We start from the raw sequence: 22,934 nt of genomic DNA on the forward strand, positions 1-22,934 counted from the left end.
TGTGACACAATGGGTCTCATTCAGAGGGGAAAGAAATAACTGTTCAAGTTCTTAATTATACGTCTTCATGTGAAACTAGTGCCTTTTGAGTTCTCTCCCCATATTAACTAGTTTCTCAGGTAAGTTACTAGCTGAGCCCCTGGACTAAAATGATCACTTGTATGTTGTAAACAACTGGCCTATGACACACAGTTGAACATACAAGATAGACTGTTACAAACAAAAAATGACAGAATGTCACTTGTCATATTTCAAGAGCATAAACTAAATTCTGATTACTGCCCCCTTCCCCACAAATCAATATACTATAGGCTCTAAATGAATTATTGAGTATGAGTTAGAATATGAATATGAATGAAAGAAGAGATAAATAAGGTAAATTCAGGTAAGTGAACCTTATCTGTTTTACCCTTCAGTCTTGTCTATAACATGTCACATCGTAAATTAAACTGTTGCTTATATTCTGAGGTTGTTAAAAGGAACATTAGCTAATTATATAATCCCTTAAAATGCCACAGAACTGATTTTTTAAAAATTCTCTATATTACTCATATTTATTTTGTGTGTTTTAGAGACATCAGGCACTATGAATATGTAACATTATTCTTAATTTAGTTCTATAAGACTAGGCATGTGCAGTGCACGCTGTATTTGGCCGTATTGAATTTCCCAGTGATTAAGCTGAGTTTTAGTTTGCATCACTGTTTTTGGGCCCAATGATGAGTCATAGAACTTGTCTCTCACCTCATATACATTACTGCATCTGGTGTCATTAGGACAGAGTTAATATCCAGGATGTAGTGATTGATTTAGGGAGATGATAATGAGATTATGGCTCATGCCCTTAAAGCATGACAACTGAAATCCTATCATTTTCCACATGAGGAAATATGCTAAATATTATAATATCTGATGTGTCTATCACTGTGGGATTAAGCCAGCTCTCTGAAACAGAAGTTTGATATTTAGATCCTTGGGTATATTAGTTTCTTTTGTCTTACAAACACAGCATAATTGATTTGAGGATAATGAAGGTTTATATTTGCATGCCCAAATTTTTAATTCCAGAAGTTCTTAGGTCCTCTTGGTTCAGATCTGTCCACTTATATAAAAGAAGCCAACAGCAATCATTGTCTTTCTCTCTTCAGATTTTGTGGGGTGTGATCAGTGAACAGAGTAAGGAGGTGTTTAACTAGAAATATGTATATTTCAACGAGGAGAATCTGGTTTGAGTTTTCAGAGATTCATCAGTCATAAAAACATTGAACGTGTGAGAAATCTGACCACAGCAGAAAAGCAGTATTTCCTGGATATTTGAAGAAAATGGGTTAGGGAAAAGGACAAAAGTGTTTTTAAAGATTAATAAATTTAGGTTTTTATTCCTTTGAAGGGAAATATTTTCTAGACTTTTTATTTACTTTATTTGAACATCTGCACTTGATGGGAATTGTACTTCTTGTAATCTTTTCCTTTAACACTCATGATCCTCTTAAGCTCAGCTTCAGGAATATGTATCTGAGAATGATACGAGATAAATGAAATTGGCCTCTGAAATATTCAATACCCAGATGCTTACTGTCTCTTTCTAAATGTTCATGGATCTAGACATCCACCCAGTCATCTCTCAGCATCTACTCACGAGCACGTATCCATGTATCTACTTTGTGCTGGGTTCTTCTAGTCACTGTGAGGCATTCATAAGAAGCGGGAAGGAATGGGGGAAGACATGGGTTCATTTAACAGCATTAGGTGATAGGTGCCTCTGAAGCCTTGGTACATCTCTGGAAAATAGGACAGGAAAAAAGGAGGGCAAGTGCCCACCTGACATCCCCAGTGGTGTCTCCTGGGCATCCTGACTGTGGCCAGAAGAGCATTCCTAATTTCCCCACTTCCTGCGAGCTACTTCTCCAATAGTCCACAAGCTAAAAATCATTCCTCATTCCTTAATTTTTCTGGCTCAGAAAACTATAATCTCTCAGTTGCCTCGTTGTACTACTTCGAATCTCCATTGAGAATCTATCCATTCTCTCCACATCCACTGCTTTTTGTTATTCAAATCCTGGACTATTGCCACAGTTTCCATTTTTACTATCAGCCATCCCTGGATTCGTTAAGCATACGACAGCTAGAATGATTATTTTAAAATATAAATTAGATGATATCTCACCACTGCTTAAAACCAATAATGTCTTACCTTGCTTTGAAAGAAAGTAGGAACACCTGGTATAAAGCACTGCATGATCTGGTCCCTGCTTACCTCTCTTACTCACCCCCACTCTGCTGTAGCCACAATGGCCTTTTCTGAGCATGTCCCCCCTCCCTCAAAGACATGGCTTTTATTTTATCATTCATGCCTTCGTTTTTTCGGTCAGGGTTTTTCCCTGTCTGCCTGTAATGCTCTTTTCCCTATTTTCACTTGGCTGGGTGAATCTTATACAGTTCCCTGCTTAAATATCACCTCTCCAAAGAACTTCTCCAGCCAGCCAGTCACTAACACATTTGCTAATTTACATTCTCTGCATAGCACTTATCACTATTTGACATTTTTCTTACATGTTTGTTTCTCACTATTGTGCCTGTATCTATTAGACACTCAATAACCATTAATGCAATAGTAAATGGACATTATGACCATTACATAATACGGCTTGATAATATTGAACCTCATGAATGAAGTTCTCAACAGATGTTAGTTGTTGATACCATCAAAGCCAATCTCCCTCTGGTCTATTTAATTCTTCCTAAATGATATGTAATTTTAAAAATTAAAATACTTATATCAGATATAAGCATGTATACCAAGTATGATCAATGTTTATTTGTAAGAAAATAGTCTAATTTTAATACTTAAATGCATAAAACACATTTGAAATCCAGGAAGGCCTCTACCAAGGATGCCTTAATCAGGCAGACTTATTTGAATGTGCTTACTTTTAAATTAGGCAGGGTTCATAAACATTTATTTAATTTGATTACATTTGAGATACTAATAATACTATAAATATTAATGGATCCTTATAAAAGGTATTATGTCATTTTCAAGTAAGATTGAAGAGACAGATTAAAAAAAAAAAAAAAGAAACAACTGTTAAGCACCATTACCCTTCAGGTTTTTCACTATGAATCCCTCAATCCAAATTTCAAACTTTCATATTAAATAATTTTGTTACATGCAGTACATAAGCTATCTCTAATTATGTGGGTTTTTTTAAAAGCAGCATTATTAAGACATAATTTAATACCATAAAATTTATCTATTATAAGTATGCAAGTCAATGATTTTTAGTAAATATATAGAGTTGTGAAATGATCACCACAACCCTGTTTAAAATATTTCCATTGGGGCACCTGGGTGGCTCAGTTGGTTAAGCATCTACCTTCAGCTCAGGTCAAGATCCCAGGGTCCTGGGACTGAGCCCCACATCAGGCTCCCTGCTCAGCAGGGAGTCTGCTTCTTTTCCTTCTTCCTGCTTATGCTCTCTCTCACTATCTCTGCCCTCTCACATAAATAAAATATTTAAAAAAAAATAAAATATCACTATCACCTCAAAGTTGCCTGTGCCTTTTACGGCCACTCTTTCAGTCTCCCAAGTTGCAGGCAACTATTGGTCTGTCTTCTGTCTTTCTAGATTTGCCACTTCTCATCACTTCATATAAATGGAATTATACAATACAAATATTAGTATTTTGTATCTGCTTGTTTTCACTTAGCATCATGTTTTTTACACATGCTAAGGCAATCTATTTTATTATGGTAACAGTCCATTTTATTGCTGAATACTGTCACATTGTATGTATGAACTACATGTGCCATATTTTGTTTATCCACTCATCAGCTGATGGGGATCTGTATTGTCTTCAGTTTGGGGTAGTAGGAACAATGTTGCATGACTGTGTTCAAGACTTTTTGTGGACATGTTTTTACTTATCTTGGGTAGATACCCAGGGATGAAGTTTCTGGATTGTATGGTAAATTTATGTTTAACTTCTTAAGGAACTGCCAAACTGTTTTCCAAAGTAGTTATATCACTTTGCAATTCCACAAGCAACACAAAAGGATTCCAGTCTCTCCCCATCCTCACCAGCACTTATCACTGTCTGTTGATAATAGTCATTCTAGTGGGCAAAATGTCAGTATAGTGGTTAAAATCAGATGCTAGGCCAAACTGTCTGAGTTTAGATCACAGCCTTGCCATTTATCATCTTATAATTTAACATTCTTGGCTACAGAAGGGGGTAATACTAATATCTTTCTTATAGGATTAATGGAGGATAAATAAACACATATAATTATTAGCTTACACAGTACCTGGCCTGTAGTAGAGTCTATGTAAGCATTAGCCATTATAACAGTTTTGGCATTATGATTTGCAAAGTTATAATGTACTTGTAACCTGGATCTGGATTACATTTTAGCTTTGAGAAAAAGTATATTTTCTTAATTATCAGTTCCTTATATGTGTTGGACTAAGCTAGGCATCACTTGGTGTCCAGACACTAGGCGTCCAGGCACTAGAATGCCAGATGCTATAAAAATTTACAAAATCTATAAAAATCTATTATAAAAAACTACAGATCCCACAAATAATTAGAATGGGTAATATTCCAACTGGCCAGAATGACCTACAAGGCAACTTCAGTTAAAATGGGAATTAGACTGATTTAAATAGTGATTTCAGGGGCACCTGGGTGGCTCAGTGGGTTAAAGCCTCTGCCTTCGGCTCAGGTCATGATCTCAGGGTCCCAGGAGCGAGCCCCACGTTGCGCTCTCTGCTCGGCAGGGATCCTGCTTCCTCCTCTCTCTCTCTGCCTGCCTCTCTGCCTACTTGTGATCTCTATCTGTCAAATAAATAAATAAAATCTTTAAAAAAATAAATAAATAGTAATTTCATTTATTAATAAAATGTATCTGTCCATGAAAAAACTGAAAGCTGCTATAAACAAGTCGTTTTCCCTTATAAAGTTTCATTCTGTTCTCAATTACTTGACAAGTAAGGACCTTCTTTCTCCCTTTTTCTTCACTCCGTTTATTTGTTTCTTAGTCTCTTTTTCCTTTTGCTTATTTGGATGATTAATGGATCACTGCTGCTTCTGACCAAGGAATGAATGGAGAGGCAGCCAAAGGATAGCATACCCCCTTCTCAAATCACCACAATGACCACTTTAGATACTTCTCTAGAGAGGCACAAGTCCCATCTGCTTGTCAGATATACTTCTGATTAATAACTTTAAAAGATGTTTTGCCTACATGCTATTCAGTATTTAAAGAACATTATGAAAGCTTCTCAGAGCACTTCTCCTGAATTTTCAGATACACACAGGGCACCCTTCTATATGTTGAGGTCATTGTTGTCCTAATTTCTCCAGGTTTCAGGAAGTACTGGGATACCCATTTAATTCTCTATCACAAGCCAATTTTTGAAATCACTCATCTTCTTAGACTTCTGTCTCATTCTGGGAATGAAGCAACTTAGGTTGTAGCATACTAAGAATAATATTATTATAAAATTATTATAAAATTGCTGGTATTTTCACTTACCTGGTTACTACGACTAGTCATAAACACAGATAATAAGGATAATATAAATATAATCTTTAACTGTCTCTGCACTAACAAGGTTTTATTCATTTCTGAAATTCTATGCTTTTATAAAAATAACATGGATATATTCTTCTCTCTAGCTTTAACAAGAAGTAGGAACAATGGATAAAACATATCTGGAGGTAGGTTTTTCACAGTATGAGACAGAATTTACCTATAATTTTAACTAGATAACTTATAAGATAATAAGTTATCTGTCATTATGAGTCTAAAGGCTAGATAACCAGACACATAGAAAAGATCTGGATCCTGTATGAAGCGCCAGAATGAGCCACACAGCAGGTTGTGGGAGCAGGCTTTTACAGGATAATCAGATCCAGAAGGATGAACTCAAACCAATGGGAGAAGGAAGGCTGAAAGTAATGGTGGATAAATTTTCTTTCCCTTTTCCTGTACTGCATCATCCTGAGGCACTATTTTCTATCTAGTCTCGCCGGAGATGTACCATGTGGCCAACTAACTGGCTTTCTTGCAGCTTGTGAAGCAGTGGACTACCCAGTAATGCATGACCTTGTATTCAAATCCCATCTTTGTCTCTTCTATTTCCTCTTATTCTAGCTATGGCAGACTTTACTGATTTTACCTTCCAACAAAACATTACCACTCAGCCCTTTCCTTGGGTTCTGGTTTCAGCCTGAGCCAAGACACATGCCAGTCCAAAGCTAGAATAGGGGGGTGTAAATTTTGTTTGAAAATTCTATGTCAGTGAATAAAAATCCTAGCAGATGATGATGATGATGATGATGATGATGATGATAATTAATATCTAACATCTCTGGGCACTGTGTTACAGGTACTGTTTGAAATGCTTTACAGATGATAACATTTAATCCTCACAACTATCTTATGAAACCCTAATTTTCAGAAAAGAAACCTGAAGTATACAAAGGTCACATATCTCATAAAGCCGAGGTCACAGATCTAAAGAGCAGCACTGCCCCTCCAAGCAACTTGATGCATTTTCATTTGTGTTGAAGCATGTATCAGTAAGATGCAGTCCTGTCAGGCTTCCTGTACCTAGCTGGCAATTCCCTGCTTGTGTAGCAGACTCTGGACAGGGCCATGGGGGTTCCTGCCACATTGTTTATGATTGGAATACTGTCTCTAGAGAGCCAAGGTCTGCTTTCTTTCAAGAATGTGTCATTGTTGGGGCATCAGACTCTCCACCTCCAAGGCGACCCAGCTTGCTTCGAAACAAAGCATTACAAAACACCTATTTCATTGAACCAACTTCTCTCAATCTTCCCTTATTTGTAGAGGTTTATCAAAGGTCTACTTTATTTTATACTTAATTCAGGGCATTTGTAGCTTTGCCTTGAATCATATTTACCCACCACCATACAGTGCATGTTATATCCCTCCTGTATGCAAACAGACATATCTGTGCTCAGGCTCATTATACTCCGTAACGTGACTATTCGGGGCTACACTACAAAGGTTTCCATTTTGTGTAATGTAAGACACTTACACCTGAAAGTGACCTATACTTTCCTTTTGCTTTTCTGTTGCTCTATTTAAAATAATGACTGCAGAATCTCTTTCAACAAAAGGTCATTTGTGTCAATGGACAGAACACAGAGGATCAGATCACCTGTGGTAATTGCAAATTAATGCTCTCCTGGTAATGCATTAAATACAGACTATTGATCTACAATTGAATCATAGAAGCTACTGAGAAGGGATTTTACTTTCCTATTTTTTTGTGCTTTTATTGCTTTTTCCATAATGCATTTTTCTTTCAACTGGAATTTTCCCTAATTATCTCCATTTTTAATTTCCCACAGTGAGATGACTTCTAACTTGTAATTAGAATCTGTAAAAATTCATGTCTCTGTCTCAAAAGCCTTTTAGAAATATACTGAACTATAACTTTGATGCCATAAAATACATACATGATGCACAGATATGTATTTCTAGAGAGCCAAGTTCTTGAATGATTTTTTTTCCACTTAGATAAGACAGAGAACCATTTGGTCCTCTATCTGAAATAGTAATTTGTTGAGTAGTCTGCAACAAAACATTCAAAATTTCCCCTAAAAGCATTTTCTTCAGGAGCAATGATGGTAAGATTTTCTTTCCTAGAACAAACTTTTCATATATAAATAAACAGCTTGTTTCAGAGATGATTTTTTTAAAGATTTTATTCATTATTTGAGAGAGAGAAAGAGCAGTACACATGCACATAGGCACACACCAGGCGGGGGGAGAGGCAGCGAGGGAGAAGCAGACTCCCCACTGAGCAGGGAGCACAACACAGGGCTTGATTCCAGGATCCTGAGATCATGACCTGAGCCTAAGGCAGACACTTAATGAACTGTGCCACCCAGGTGCCCCTAACGATTTTTTTAAAGAGTGTAAGTGTGAAAGGAAGATGCAACAATCCAGTAAATATTTATCCGCACAGAATATTTCTGACAAAGTTTATCTTTCCTCATGTTGTGTCAAACTCTTAAGTGATATTAATTCTATCTGCGGGAACTAATCATAAGCTTGTTTTTCAGTGTTAAACTTGATTATACTCCTAGGCTAGACAGGTCATCTGGCCTAAGGCTGGTTTCTGAATTTGGGAGTTAGGAGTCATTGAACTAAAGAGATTTCCTGACAGTAATTGCCTTTACAACTTCTCATAAACCTTAAATTTATCACTGATTTTCGAAACTAAACAGAGACAGAGTTGTGATTTCTAACGAAAGTCTTCCTAAAATGTTTTTAGGCCTGTAAGGACTTTGATATTTTACTATAATTTCTTTCACAATCATTATTTGCATCAAGACTCACAATTAATACTGCAAACATAAATGTGCACTCAAATTGTTTGCTTATTCTTTATTTTTCAGTAAATCATTATCATCTGCACCAAAGAAGCCCTTAATAAATGTCAATTGTCTGACTGAAATTACATAATCCTATTATTCTTTTTTTCTAGGAGTTTATAATTAGAGACAGAGACAATCACCGTTGATACTCATTTCACAGTGAACCTTAAGAGCTGAACCAGGGTGCTGACGTCTCCCTGATGTGTTAGGCATTGATGGACGGTGAGAAAGCAGCTGAGCCAGGGAGGCTGGAGCAAGGAGACACTCCAGTACTACGACTCTCACTTGTGGTATTCCCTTTAACATATTAAATATCACTTCCTCCTTGTAACAACCTAATGAGATAGCTATCATAACTTCCATTTTATAGATGAATACACAAAAATTTACAGAAATCAAATAATTAGTTCAAACTTATTGAGCCATTAAATGGTGGGGCTGGCGGTTGAGCAAAGGACTGGCAGAATTTCAGAGTTCCTCTTCTTAACTACTACACTATACATGGCAATACAACCACATCTGGATATATAAGAATGGCACACAATACTGTTGAGAATATTCAAAACTAGAAAGAACTGAGGTTTTTGAAAAATGCTAGGAACCAACAATAGGGTTTATTAAAGAAAAGTGTAAGAACAAGGAAGTTGAGAATCTCAGGTTGCAAGATCAGCAAAACCAAAGCTGTGAATTAGGCTATGATATGGCAGACTAGTGAGCTTCCATTGTACCTTAGTAAGAAGAGATACCACTAGCCTTTCTCAAGTCCTTCTCAAGAGATCAGTTACCGGTGTGGTTCAGAGCCCCAGGCATTCTGTGGTGCAGCTATTTCTAGCAGGGTCTCCCTCCCTTCTCGGTTCTACTCTCTCACAGCCTTAGACACATCCCACATCAAGATCAGAAAGCGAACAAATTAACCTTCACAGTTTCTAATCTTTGAAGATGGTTAGAAATCAGAACAAAATCTCTCCACTAGAAATGAGCTAGCAAGAAAATCAAGAGTATCTAAACAGGAAGAAAAAGAGGAAAACTGGAGTAAAATCAGAATGCACTACAACTAAAATGATGTCTGGATCTTTCCAGAAGAAAGTAACTCCAGGGAACCTAGTTTGCTGTGAATATATTGTGGGGATTATGACCAAGCATGAGGCTTACTATAAGATTTACATGAACCTTGGACACACATGTATGTAGGTGTCAGAAGGATAAAAGTTTTTAAGGTTTGGTTTGTTATGATTATAAAAAAACAAACAAACAAAACCGCTGGGATCCCAAACATAAAAATGTATTCAAAATTCAAAGGAACCAGTCTTAAAATAGCTTGGAAAAATATCTAAATCTGTTTTGTTCCCATTAAAATAAGGATAGTAAGTATAAGGCAGACAGAGTCATTTAAAAAGAAGAGTGGCCATAACTCAGGAACATCATTATTATAATAAGCTAATAATTCAGTGTCATTTCAAAAATGAAACTAAGAAAAGTGATAAGGAAGTGGGACAGTACCTATAAAGCAAAATAGTGGGGCACAAAATTGAAAGTCATAATTAGAAACTCGTAGGAAGGTAGGTATTTATGAGGAATCAACTGTGAAATGTCTTTTCGTGGCCTGGATTTTTATTCTTTTCTTGCAAGAGAAAACTCAGAATGGCACAGAAAATCTATTCTAATTTGAATCCTTGTGGAAAAAATTCATACATATGAAGTATATGACAGAACTGAACATTTCTAGAAATGGATTTGTGTTGGTCTGATTTTTAGATTAATATTTAATAGTCTTTTTGTGTAGAAAGTTGATGATGATGTTCTACCATTAACAAAACAGGAACTCTGAGATAAGTTTCCTCTAGAAGCGATTGGTTTGTATTAATAAAGTCACATTTTGGGGACCACTGTCCTTGGGAATAATCAAAAAAACTATCTGCAGGGCAACTAACCAAGGATGAAAGAGGCTGCCAGTATTCTTAGAAGAAGAGGGAACTAAAATCTTGGGAAGATAAAAACCATTCCTTAGGAAGTGAACAAAATACCATGGAAGTACAATGTGGAAAGGGCCCATTGGGCATTTATTTGCTCCTGGATCTGAGGAGATAGAGGGAAAAGGGGTGTGGTGTCAGCCTATGGGATCATAAAGACTGTCACTCTTCAATAGTTTTCCATTAAACATAAAAAATCATCTAAATATCATGGCCTACAATGCCCTATGAGATTCTCCACAGCCTATGCACCTTTATCTTCTACCATCCTTAAATCTGCTGTGCCCCTTGCCAGTCCTGAAACAGGGCATAACTGCTCTCACCCTAACATCATACGAACTTTGTATGTATGTTCTTGCTCTTCCTTTGGCCAGAAGGACACTGTTCCCCAGACTTTTGATTATCTTTTTTTTTTTTTAATATTTTATTTATTTATTTAGCAGACAGAGATCACAAACGCAGAGGCAGACAGAGAGAAAAAGGGAAGCAGGCTCCCTGCTGAGCAGAGAGCCCGATGCGGGGCTCAATCCCAGGACCCTGGGATTATGACCTGAGCCGAAGGCAGAGGCTTTAACCCACTGAGCCACCCAGGAGCCCCTGGACTTGATTATCTTATCACCCTTGGAAGAAGGTTACAGCATGTGAGGTTGATGAGAGCATTCTCCGTTGTCTGAGAACATCCTTGATTTTTTCATGGCTAAAACCATGCCTGGCAAATTGTGGGTACCCATCATGTGATGAATGAAGATGTCATCTGAAGAGAGTTCGATGGGGACATCATTTACCTTTTTCTAGTCTAGATATCCTATTTCAGATGCAACCAAGTTCATATAAGCTTTTGGGGGGAAGCTATATCACTGTGCTGTTTGTATTGACCTTATTGTTAAGTAAACCCCTCTATAATTTTTCCACAAAATTTTCTCTCTTCCATGGTCATCCCCATTTTAAGTGTATAATTATGTTTCTACACCCTAGGATTACTCTTATATTTGTCATTAATCAACTTTGCCATCTCATATTGCATACAGTCATGCATATATCATTTGCTTGTGCTGAATCTACTTTGTAAGTTACTCTGCCTCCATATGTCATGTTACTTAAGAATGTGGATTTTTAGATTGTCCCAAAACAGAACGCAGAAACTCCTGGGTTCCCAGTCTTTAGAAAACTGAGAATGTCCTTTGCTCAGCATGTGGAAATTTATCAGAATTCAAAGGATTCTGAAGGATTCAGAGATAAATTATTTAGCAAAGAGTAAATGTGGGACCTGCAACTATAAAAATCCTTAAGCAGAACACTGGCAGTAATTTCTCTGACATTGGTCATAGCAACATTTTTCTAACTATGTCTCCTGAGGCAAGGGAAATGCAAGCAAAAATAAACTATTGGGATTACATCAAAATAAAAAGTTTCCACACAGTGAAGAAAACAATCAATAAAACTAAAAGACAACTTACTGAAGAGAAAAGACACTTGCAAATGACATATCCATTAGTATTCAAAATATATAAAGAATTGATACAACTCAAAATCCAAAAAAACAAATAACCCAGTAAAAAACGTGAAGACATGAAATCTATTTCTCCAAAGAAGACATAGAGATGGAGAACAGACCATGAAAAGATGTTCAACATCACTCATCATCAGGGAAATGCAAATTAAAACTACAAAAAGAATATGGAATTTCTGAATCACCATACTGTATTCTGAAACTAATATAAGAGTTTATGTTAACTATCTGGAATTAAAATAAAAAACAAACTACAATGAGATGTCACCTCACAGCTGTCAGAATTGCTAAAATCAAAAATGTAAGAAACAAATGTTGGTAACGATGTGGAGAAAAAAGAACCCTCTTGCAGTGTTGGTTGGAATGCAAACTGGGCAGCCACTGTGGAAAACAGTATGGACATTCCTCAAAAAATTAAAAATGGAGCTACTCTATGATCCAGTAATTACACTACTGGGTATTTACCCCAAAATACAAAAAAACACTAATTCAAAGGGATACATGCATCCCTTTGTTTATTGCAGCATTTTTTATAATAACCCAACCAGGGAAGCAGCCCAAGTGTCCATCAATAGATGAATTGATTAAGAAGAGGTATATACATACAATGGGATATTATTCAGCCATAAAAAGATGAAATCTGGCCATCTGCAACCCATGGGTAGAACTAGAAAGTATAATGTTAAGCAAAATGTCAGTCAGAGAAAGACAAATGCCATATGATTTCACTCATATATGGAATTTAAGAAACAAAACAAGTGAGCAAAGGAAAAAGAGAGAAAGACAAACCAAAAAACAGACTTTTAACTACAGAGAACAAACTTATGGTTATCGGGGTGGGGGGAGTGGGGGGAATGAGTGAAATGGGTGATGGGGATTAAAGACTACACTTATCATGATGAAAACAATTATTTAACAAAGAACAAGGAGTTCGCCTGTAAAATGTAAGATTGGGGTAACTCTGCACAGGAGTAGTATAAGGATTGAGAATGAATCATCTGTTAATAAGTCAAGGACAGAGTGAGCATTCACATGTTTATGATGAATTTCTCTTTTACTCTGCTAGCATGTTTCTTAAGCACAGTAACATGGATGGTAGGGGATGCAGAGACAAATGATGGAGCAGAAATCAGGAAACATGGCTTCTAATCCTACTGAGTTAGCTAAATGATGAAATAAACTCAAGGAAATTGCCAACTTGCAAATGTGTAAAATGGGGTTTAAAATGCTTACTGATAGGCCTACAGCTTTGTAAGAGTCAAATGAATTAATAACTGGAAGAGACTTTTTCAAAAACAGAAGGTAATATTCATTAGATCATTAATATTCTTTACCATAAACTTGCTATAGCATAGATCTTTCTAGATCTTTATACAGTCTGAATTCTGAACCCTAACTTAGTAGAGAGTCTATACAATATTGAAGTAGATTTTTTAACAAATATACAATAATACATATCCAATTGAGTGTGGCTTTTTCAAAATAATCACCTTGGTAGATGTTGGCATTGCTCAGAATTTTGTAACACCTCTCTTTGAACTGTTTATTAATTGCCAGAAAAAGAGACCCATGACTTTGTATCTCTCAATTCAAAAGCCAACTTTGTTCACTCAACTTGGCTGTCTTTAGTTTTGTCTACAGGAAATCAAATCCACTCTCAAAGTATGAAGAGTTGTTACCAATGGTATTCAAAATACATTACCTCCCAAAATGACTATTTCTAGTAGTCATCTGGATGGACAAGCTATGGGATGGTTATTAAAAAATCAGTTGCATCCAATCACAACTCATTTCAAATGATACTGATAAATTTGAAAGGTTGAAAGAAAAGCAACAAAGAAAACATAATGTTTGGAAAATAATATGTAACATAAGAATATCTATACAACTGGGATTTTTTTTTTTAACTCACAAAAGGATAAATAGCAGTTTAAAACTTTGGTCAGGAATATGAAGGTTTTTTTGATGAAGAAATGTAACTAGTAGTTTACTATATCTTTGCATACAGTGCATAAGGGCGCAGACAACATGAAGGATCGAGTCAGTCAGGAAAAAAACTTTAGCCAAAGAAGTTTACACAAGATTAGAAATTTCATATGGCTATATCTGCAAACATCTTGGTTAACACATGGTTATTTTCTCACAAAAAACAGTTACTGTGTGTTACTGTTACTTTTTCTTATGGTAAAACTGTCTTTCAAAAAAACTAGACTTAATTTCAATTAATTTTCATTGAATTTAGATATTAATCTTTCTATCCAGTGGAGAGTGTATAATCATTCAAAGGCCTAACAGGTTTCCATTTAATTTCCTTTATTTGCTTATAAACAACATTGTTGCACTGAAATCAGGATGCTTTTCAAAAATTAAAACCTCTTCCATTAAAAGTAACCATCCATTAAAGTAATTTAAATTAATGTAATAATTGACACGGTAATTGGAATTTCACTGAAGGGATACTAAGAGCATATTTTTTCTTATATATTACTCTGAGGATACAGAGTTCCTAATTTTTTTAATGTCCACTTGCATATTGTTCTTAAAATTGCACATGCAATACTCATTAAAGCTAGGAAACAAGAAATTGCATAGTGGAAAGAAAAATATGTCTATTTTTCTAATATGTGAAACAGTTCCAATGCCATTTAAAATAACTTTGAATGGCATCAACTATTCTTCCTTCACATATCACACCCTGACTTTAAAGTGCATGAAGGTGGAAGAAAAAAATAGGAAATCATTGAATAACTCTTGCCCACCTACCCAATAAAATTTAGGAGTATAGTGTGCTAAATTTTTATCACCTCAAGAACCCCCCCATCAATAGAGCTGAAGCACCAAAGTCTTCCTGGGTTTTATGACCACAAGAAAATGGCGGTAATGCATCTGCTCTCGTGAGGAAACAGTGTCATTATCTGCTTCAATTACTTCTTTTTCCCTAGTTTTAGTAAAATTATACATTACCTGGTCACATTAAAAATTCCACATTAAAAAAAATTTATCTTGGACTACTTCCATTAAAGCAGTTTGATTATTGTTAAGGATTGATTTGGTCATCCATGTTTAGTGAGTATCTATCACATGACTGTGACTCTTCACAGTAAATGCCCACTGAGCTCCCTCTTCCTGTTGTATTTCAGGATTTTCTATTAAGTTCAGTGACATACCCCAACAAAAGAAATGGGATTAAGAATACCCACCTGTACAATCTCAGTGAAGGCACAGGTCATAATTGTACATGAATGAACGGATAGCTTTCTATAATTTGTGATGTCCTGAATCAAAGTCCTTGACAGATTAAATTGTAATGGCAATATCACTAAATTAAACTACAGACACCCAAAGTCATTCAGTCAAAAAAAAAAAAAAAGGGTAGTGTCGTTCTTATATTCTCTATCTATATCCAACAGAGGAGATTGAACATTTTGTGATGAAACCTTTCCCTAAAAGCAACTGACTCAGTCTGGGGTTTGTTTGCAACAGAAAATCTCTATGTAGTTTTTTCATTAACAGAAACTTCAATCTAGTACTTAAATCAGAGGAAAGAGATTTGGGCTCACCAGGAAGGTAGGTCTGGGACTCAAAAAACTAAAATTAACTGTAAAAAAAAATAACAACAACAAAAAAAACCCCAGTTTTAATTTATTAAAGTCTTCTCTTCAAACTATGTCAAAGGGCAATTATACAAGTTATTTATTTGCTATCCTCTTCATGAATAAACAATTGGCAGCCGGAAGTCAACTTCTTTTCCTCAGAGTAACCCCCAAAAGATTTTTAAGACCTTAAGAGTCCACAAAGAGTTTGAGAACATAATTTACCAAGGAGGTATTTATAAATTTCAGTAGTTGAAATTTACTAATAATTTTCATCTGTCCTTTTTAGAGCTCTAAATTTCATATTCTAACTAATGAAAGCCTATCAAGTAAGAACAAAAATCATATTTCAAATACACTGGAGTTTGCATAAATAAATTAGAAGTCAGTTTAGTTGACTGACAAAGTTATAAGAGCAGTTACACAAGAACACAAACCTATAATTGGTTTTGAACCTTATTTCTTGGCCACAGTACTATATCTGGTTCTGTTTTAATAGTCATTTTCACTCCAAAAATGTACTAGGGAAATGATCTGGAACCAAAATTACTCTCTAACTAATTCCTTAGTTTTTCTTTTCAACATCCACTGAAGCATTTTGAAGGGAGAGTTATTGGATGTTTCAGCCTGAAATGTTAACATCCTTGTCAAAGCAAGTTACAGAGTAAGATAATAGAAATAAACAGTGCCACAGAGAAATAATACATTCCTAGAAATGGCAAGAAGACTTCAAAAATTACCCGTTAAATGCAACCTGAAACCATAAAAGGCATTTCTATCTATAAACTGCAAGGTGACCTCCAATATTTTGTAATTTTTATATTTCAGATAGCTCTCAATTAAAAATTTAAGCAAGTGATGCTACGACGTAACTATTTTCCTTCCCTGATTCACCATCCCCAATTATTCATATAAGTGCTACCTTTTCAATAAGGCCTCTTTTTCTTTCATAGCACTTACCATCTTACATACCAAATATACTTACAGTTCATATTTATTATATACTATGTTTCTTCCCACACTAAAATGTAAGCCCCAGAGGTAATGAATGGACTTTTGCCTGTTCTATTCCCAAAAGAATTCCAAATTCCTAAAACAATACCAGGCATGTAGTAGGTCCTCAATAAATACTTTTTGAATGAAAAAATGTATGTATGATTCTCTGTGATGCATTATGATTAACAAAAAAGGCATGTTCTATCGCACTTACCCAACTATGAAAATATTTTAGCTTTCCATTTTGAAATGTCAGTACTTTCTCTAAAGTCACATAGAAGGTCTGACTCATTTAAAATGGCATTTGAAACTACTGACTAAATCCTTATTCCAAGAGTGAACTCACCTATTTACGCAGTCTATGTATGTGTATCAAGAAGATCAGGATCAAAATATTTATGTCACTATTTCTGTACCCACTACTTCTCTTTCTACACCCCAATGTATCAGCGCCACCCTGATATTTAAATACATTTCATTTGTCTGATCATATCTTGCAAAAATGCATTTTGTCAGTATGTACTTTACTTCTGATTGGAAATAATTGGAAAGGTAGATTTGACAGTACTCCACCCAAAGATATATAAGTGGATGAGCTCTTCAAGAGAAATATTATAGAACCAGAGAAGGGTATAGAATTGGGTGATAAGAGCCAGAAAACAAATGGTATCAGAGAAACAGAGGGTGATAATGGAGGGTAATCTACCTTGAGGTATATGAAAAAAATATGAACTAACTACTGGGGAGAATCTGATGTGGATTTTCTTTTTTTATAAAGATAAATAAAAACAGATGCTGACTAGCACCCAAGGCCCAGCTGACATTAAACACTGTGAATTTGCAGTAAATCCAATTGGCAGAGTTACCTGAATTTCTCTAATAATATTCAGCAGCCCAGAAGCATAGAAAATGAAAGGCTAGATTAACCCAGGACTAGAAAGGCCAAGGGAACAGAATGGGGTGAAATTCGGTTACTATGGAAGAGACACAGAAATACTGCACATTCTCCACCTCATTTAAATGGGAAGCCAGAATTCTAAATTCAAGGGTTTTCCCCTCTCATAATCATCCCAAGTGTATCTTAATACTGATTTTAGTTCAGTTCAGACTTCAGTTAAAATTGGTCTAAAAATATGTTCCGGCTAAATAAAACTCTGACTCAAGCTAATGGTGTGGAATTGATACATAATCTGTAATCTTCTACCAGTAGAAGCCTATGTGTGGAACTTCACATTTTTAACCATATCATTTGGGAACCAGTATCTTACATAGCTGGAAAGTCTCCCTGCAGTTCCTAGCTGGAACAGAAGGGCAAGTCCTTTGACAACCACCACCTAGACCAAGTTAACCCTTTCATCTCCTCTTCACAATCAGGTTTTAACAAACAAACAAACAAACAAACAAAAGCTCAACTCCAACACATTCATTTAACAAATTCATTCAACAAATACTTAGTGTGTTTCTGCTATCTACCAAGCAGTCAATACACTGGATGACTAGTGTTTTAAAATGGGGCCTGGCATGAAAAGATAATTGAACAAAACAAATTTCCTCTTTTGAAATCTGAGCTAAGAGATATTAAGCCTATGAAGCATTTCACTTGGAAGTTGGAGCTGAAAACCACCATGTAGAGGGGGCCCAGGTGTCATGTGGCAGAAGTTGAGAGGAGGCAGAAGCAAGGAGGAACCTATGAAGAGGGAAGGAGTGAATGGAACTCTAGATTCCTCTGAGGGAGAAATCACATGGACCATAAAAGAGAGATGGAGGAGATTTCTCCTGAGAACTGCCCCACCAGTTTTTAAAGTTCTTGTTCCAGGGTCCCCTGATTCAGAGAATACAACTGACTACATTTTCTTAAGGAACTTTGAGTGATTCTCTACTTCTTGATCCAAAATGGGGCTAAGCAGAAACCACAACATGAATGATTATTTTAACCACACATACACATTTCTATAAGGACACATGGTATTCTACATATATTCACATACTATGGTCCACACACTAAGTACACCTCTTCTTGGAACGCATGTTGACTTATTTTTTATGTTTTCACATTTCTTCTCTTCTTTGCACCCTTTCTGTAAGGAAGAAGCTGTAGCCTGAATATGTATCAAGGCTTACATATTCAGGCTACAGCAATAGGTAGGGAAGATCTACCTATTGCTGATATTCTCACCTTAGAGGTTCTAGGAGGGGACAGGCAACATAAGCTATTGGAAGAGCACTGGCTTCACAGTTGTGAAACCTGCTGCTTTTTGAGCTCCAGCTCCAGCACTAGTCATGTGACTGGCTACATTCCTTTCATCCTCCAAGCCTCACAAAATGTCGATCAAAGCACAGGCAAACTTCAAAGATATTGTGGATTCGATTCCAGACCACCACGATAAAGCAAATAATGCATTAAAGTAAGTCAAATGAATGTTTTTGGTTTCTCAGTGCATATAAAAGTTGTGTTTATACTATGCTGTATTAAGTGTACAATAGCATTATGTCTTAAAAAGTACATACTTTAATTTATAGAGATTATTACTAATAAATGCTAATAAGAACCTAAGCTTTTAGTAAGTCATAATTACTGATCCTAGATCATCATAACAGATATAATACTTTTTAAAATATGAAATACTGTGAGAATTACCAAAAATGTGCCACAAAGACACAAAGTGAGCAAATGTTTTTGGAAAAATGGTGACAGTGGACTGAGGCAGTGTTGCCACAAACCTTGAATTCATTGTTGTTGTTGTTGTTGTTGTTTAAAGATTTTATTTATTTATCTGAGACAGAGTAGGAGAGAGAGAAAAAATGCACAAGCAGGGGAAGGAGCAGAGGGAGAAGCAGATTTTCCACTGAGCAAGGAGTCCAACGTGGGGCTCAATCCTAGGACCTTGGTATTATGACCTGAGCTGAAGTCAGACGCTTAACCAATGAGCCACCCAAGCACCCTCAAAAACCTTCAATTTGTAAAAAATGCAATATCTATAAAGTACAATAAAGTGAAGCATGATAAAACTATTTCACTCTCAGGTAGGTGTATAAAGACTATCTGTAGCAGAGCTAAAAGCAACACTTGTTAGTCTTAACAGTCTTCACCCCCATCTATGACCTGCCAAAAATCACAACCCACTCATATCTTCCAGTCCCTACATTTCTCCTTGTTCATGAATGTAAATTCAGGTGATATTCAAGCCTAGATTTATCCTCAGATTTTTCTTGACGTTGTTGTTCCCTGTTCTTTATTCCTTCCTTCCTGATGTCTCCAGATACTTTCTTTAATATTTCCTTTCTAAGGAACTTCTTTTAGCCATTCTTTTAGTTCTGGTCTCCTGGCAACAAATTCTTCTAGCTTTTCTTCAGTCAAGAATGTGTTGCTTTCTCCTTCATTCCTGAAGGAAACAAGGTTCTGGGTTGATAGTTCTTTTCCGTCAACAATTGAAAAATATTGTCCCACTTCCTGGACTTTTACACTTTCTGGTGAGAAATCTATTTCCATTAAAACTATTTGCTCCTTCCAGGTAAGATGTGTGTGTGCGTGTGTGTGTGTGTGTGTGTTTCTTGCTTCCAAGGTCCTTTTTTATCTTTAGTTTTCAGAAGTTTGACTATGATTTGCTTTGGTATGGATTTCTTTTTTTTTTTTTTAAGACTTTATTTATTTGATGGAGAGAAAGTAAGAGAGAGAGAGCACAAGCAGGGTGAGTGGCAGGCAGAAGGAAAGGGAGAAGCAGTCTCCCCGCTGAGCAGGGAGCCCCAAGTGGGGCTCAATCTCAGGCCCCTAGTATTATGACCTGAGCTGAAGGCAGAAGCTTAACCTACTAAGTCAACTGGGTGCCCCAGTATGGATTTCTTTAGTTATATCATATTTGAGGTTCATTCAACTTCTTAAATCTATAGGATTTTTCTCTTTTGCGAAAAGGCTGGGAAGTTTTCAAACATTATTTCTCTGTCATCTTTTCCTTCTGTGACCTCGCCTCTGAATGTTTGATCTTTTGTTATAGTCTCACAGATCTCTGAAGCTCTGCTTATTTTTTCAGTCTTTTTCCTCTGTGTTGTTCAGATTGGTTAATTCCTATTGTTCTGTCTTCTACTTCACTGATTCTTTCTTCTGCTTTCTCCATTCTGCTCTTGAGCCCATTAACTGAGTTTTAAATTTCAGTTATACTTTTAATTGAAATATTTCATTTGGAAGTAATAGTCTAGTCATCATATGAAAAAGTTTATCCCTGGGTCAAGCCAGACCATCCAAATCTGCATATCTGGCCTCAGAGAAATGTTTATGCTATAATGTGGCAAGGCAATGTACTGGGCCTTTGTTGAGAAACATAATAAGAAGCAAGTATATAAGTAATAAGTAAAGAATATCGGTAGGAATGCTATTAAGAGTATAATGTACTACATCTCAAAGTATCCCTTTATGACAGTATTGGAAGAATATCTCTCAGCTCTGTATCACAAGAAGTTGAATAATCAATTTATATCTATATTTCAAAAGCTATGAAACCAATAATTTCCTTGCTTTGACTGCCAGGAAGTTCAGTCAAATTTGGTAATCCCCCCAGTACATTATGGCATAGGTTTTGTGTATTGGCTTTACCCATGACTTCATTTTATTTCTCAAACAAAATTTTACTTTTACCCAGATGTCTTCATGTATTTATTCTTCTTCCCAGTTCTAGAGTATGCATTTTGTTATCTAATTTCATTTCTTTTGGAAACAGGGAGGTAAGCAAATATATTTTTACAAGATAGAGGGCTTGTAAGCCCTAACTAGGACAGAAAATAAACCTCAAGTATGTTCTCGACTCATAATAGGAACTTAATGAGAGCTGCCATTTTAATCCCACACTGTCTCTTTCTCAGGAGATCCTACAAGAATATATTTGTTGTCACATAATTTACACTAGATGTATTAGATGGAGCTTTTTGAAGGGGAGAATACAGGTACTACCTGGAGGACCGAGGCTCCGCTGTGGAGAAACTGAAGACCACTCTCAGCTGAGTCAATTCCACCAGTGGCCAAAATGGGAAATCCAGGCAAGGCACGAGCAATAGAGGTCACAGCTCTCAAAGCAATGGGTCTGATTGCTGTGCCTACAGAAAATGAGAATAATCAATGGTTAGCATATTGACCATTTAAACATACTGCCTTATAATCATTATATGCAATGGTGTGCTATACTAGACAAAAGTCAATTTTCTTTATTGTTACTTAAGATATGTGTGTGTGTATGCGTGATGCATATACATTGCCATGTTTTAAAGTATGTTAATTTGTAAATGGATGTGTATTTAAAGAATTTTGATGCTATTATTGCAAGCAAACGTGTTATGCAAGTGGATATAGCAACTTCAGAACTCCTGCATAAAATACATACATAATACAATTTGATATACAGTAATGTGTAAAAGATTATATGGAACGCTCAAGCATCTGTTTTAAAAAGAACAAGGAACAGCAGATTTTGAAAAAGAAAAACAATCACATACAGTGCATAAATAGACATACAGCTCTGTTATGTTTCCACTAAGTATAAAGCAGCTGGTGTGAATAGAGATACTGTGAAAACAAGCAAGGTGCTGATGAACTTACAGATTCCATATTGCTTTTTACATGCATTACTTGCAATTTGATGAAATATAGTGAGCCTAATCGAATTTTTCATACATTAGGTTTCCACCAAAGTAAGGACAATTTACTCGAATTCAGTAATTAAAGAGTATGTGCTTAATTTTTATACTTCACTCAACCAGGCATTACAAATATATTATTCCCTAATCATAATGAAAACTTTGTAGATGGACAGAACATTTGAGGGTCATTTTTAAAATGATTATATTGTATTAAAGATGCTTTCAACTCTCAAGGGTTAACATATCCAAAGTAAATTAATGCTTTCATCACACTGGAATATAATTTGGTATTTCTGGTGCAGATTCATAAGTCATTGTTCTTTAAAGGTATTTTCTGAACTAAAAATAGTTCTAGTTGACATTGCCTCAAAAACACAAATAAGCAACTGGTAAAATCAGCCTCATGTGGTGAGTACTTTAATCATTACCTCTACCACCACAAGCATCTTCAAGACCAATATGTATTTATGGGAGGACTCACCCTCAGGAAGCACAAAGAATTTTCCTTAAAAATTAGTGGATTTCTTTTTATCTTGTTCATATCCATTTCTGATGATATTAAATTTATGTGTAACTCATGCTTTGCATTTAACACCAAAAATGTTTGTTGGAAATATCTGTTCCTATTGCTCCCACACCTTAAAATCCTCCTCTAGATATTAATGTTTCTTAGTCAAGAATGTTCAAGGCTGACACTTCAGAATTCCATAATGGACACTGAAATACAAGGCAGTAAGTTAGGGTGAATTAGAAACTGAATATCAAGATCCTATTTCTACTTCAAAGTGTTTATCTGTGACCTCTTCATCTGTCTGATAAGGT

The 22,934-nt window shown here is 35.8% G+C and overlaps 1 protein-coding gene across 4 annotated transcripts in view; it reads right to left on the reverse strand.

Annotated features, from left to right (window-relative positions):
- The window catches only part of DPYD (dihydropyrimidine dehydrogenase), an 833,169-nt gene that overhangs the window by 136,766 nt on the left and 673,469 nt on the right, over positions 1-22,934 (reverse strand). For all 4 annotated transcript variants that reach the window (XM_059138489.1, XM_059138488.1, XM_059138490.1 and 1 more), the window contains one exon: positions 21,430-21,572. In XM_059138489.1, the coding sequence (XP_058994472.1) occupies positions 21,430-21,572 (143 nt within the window). The remainder of the gene's footprint in view (positions 1-21,429; positions 21,573-22,934) is intronic.

Source organism: Mustela lutreola, chromosome 10 (assembly GCF_030435805.1).
Source record: "Mustela lutreola isolate mMusLut2 chromosome 10, mMusLut2.pri, whole genome shotgun sequence".
Taxonomy (NCBI): Eukaryota; Metazoa; Chordata; class Mammalia; order Carnivora; family Mustelidae; genus Mustela; species Mustela lutreola.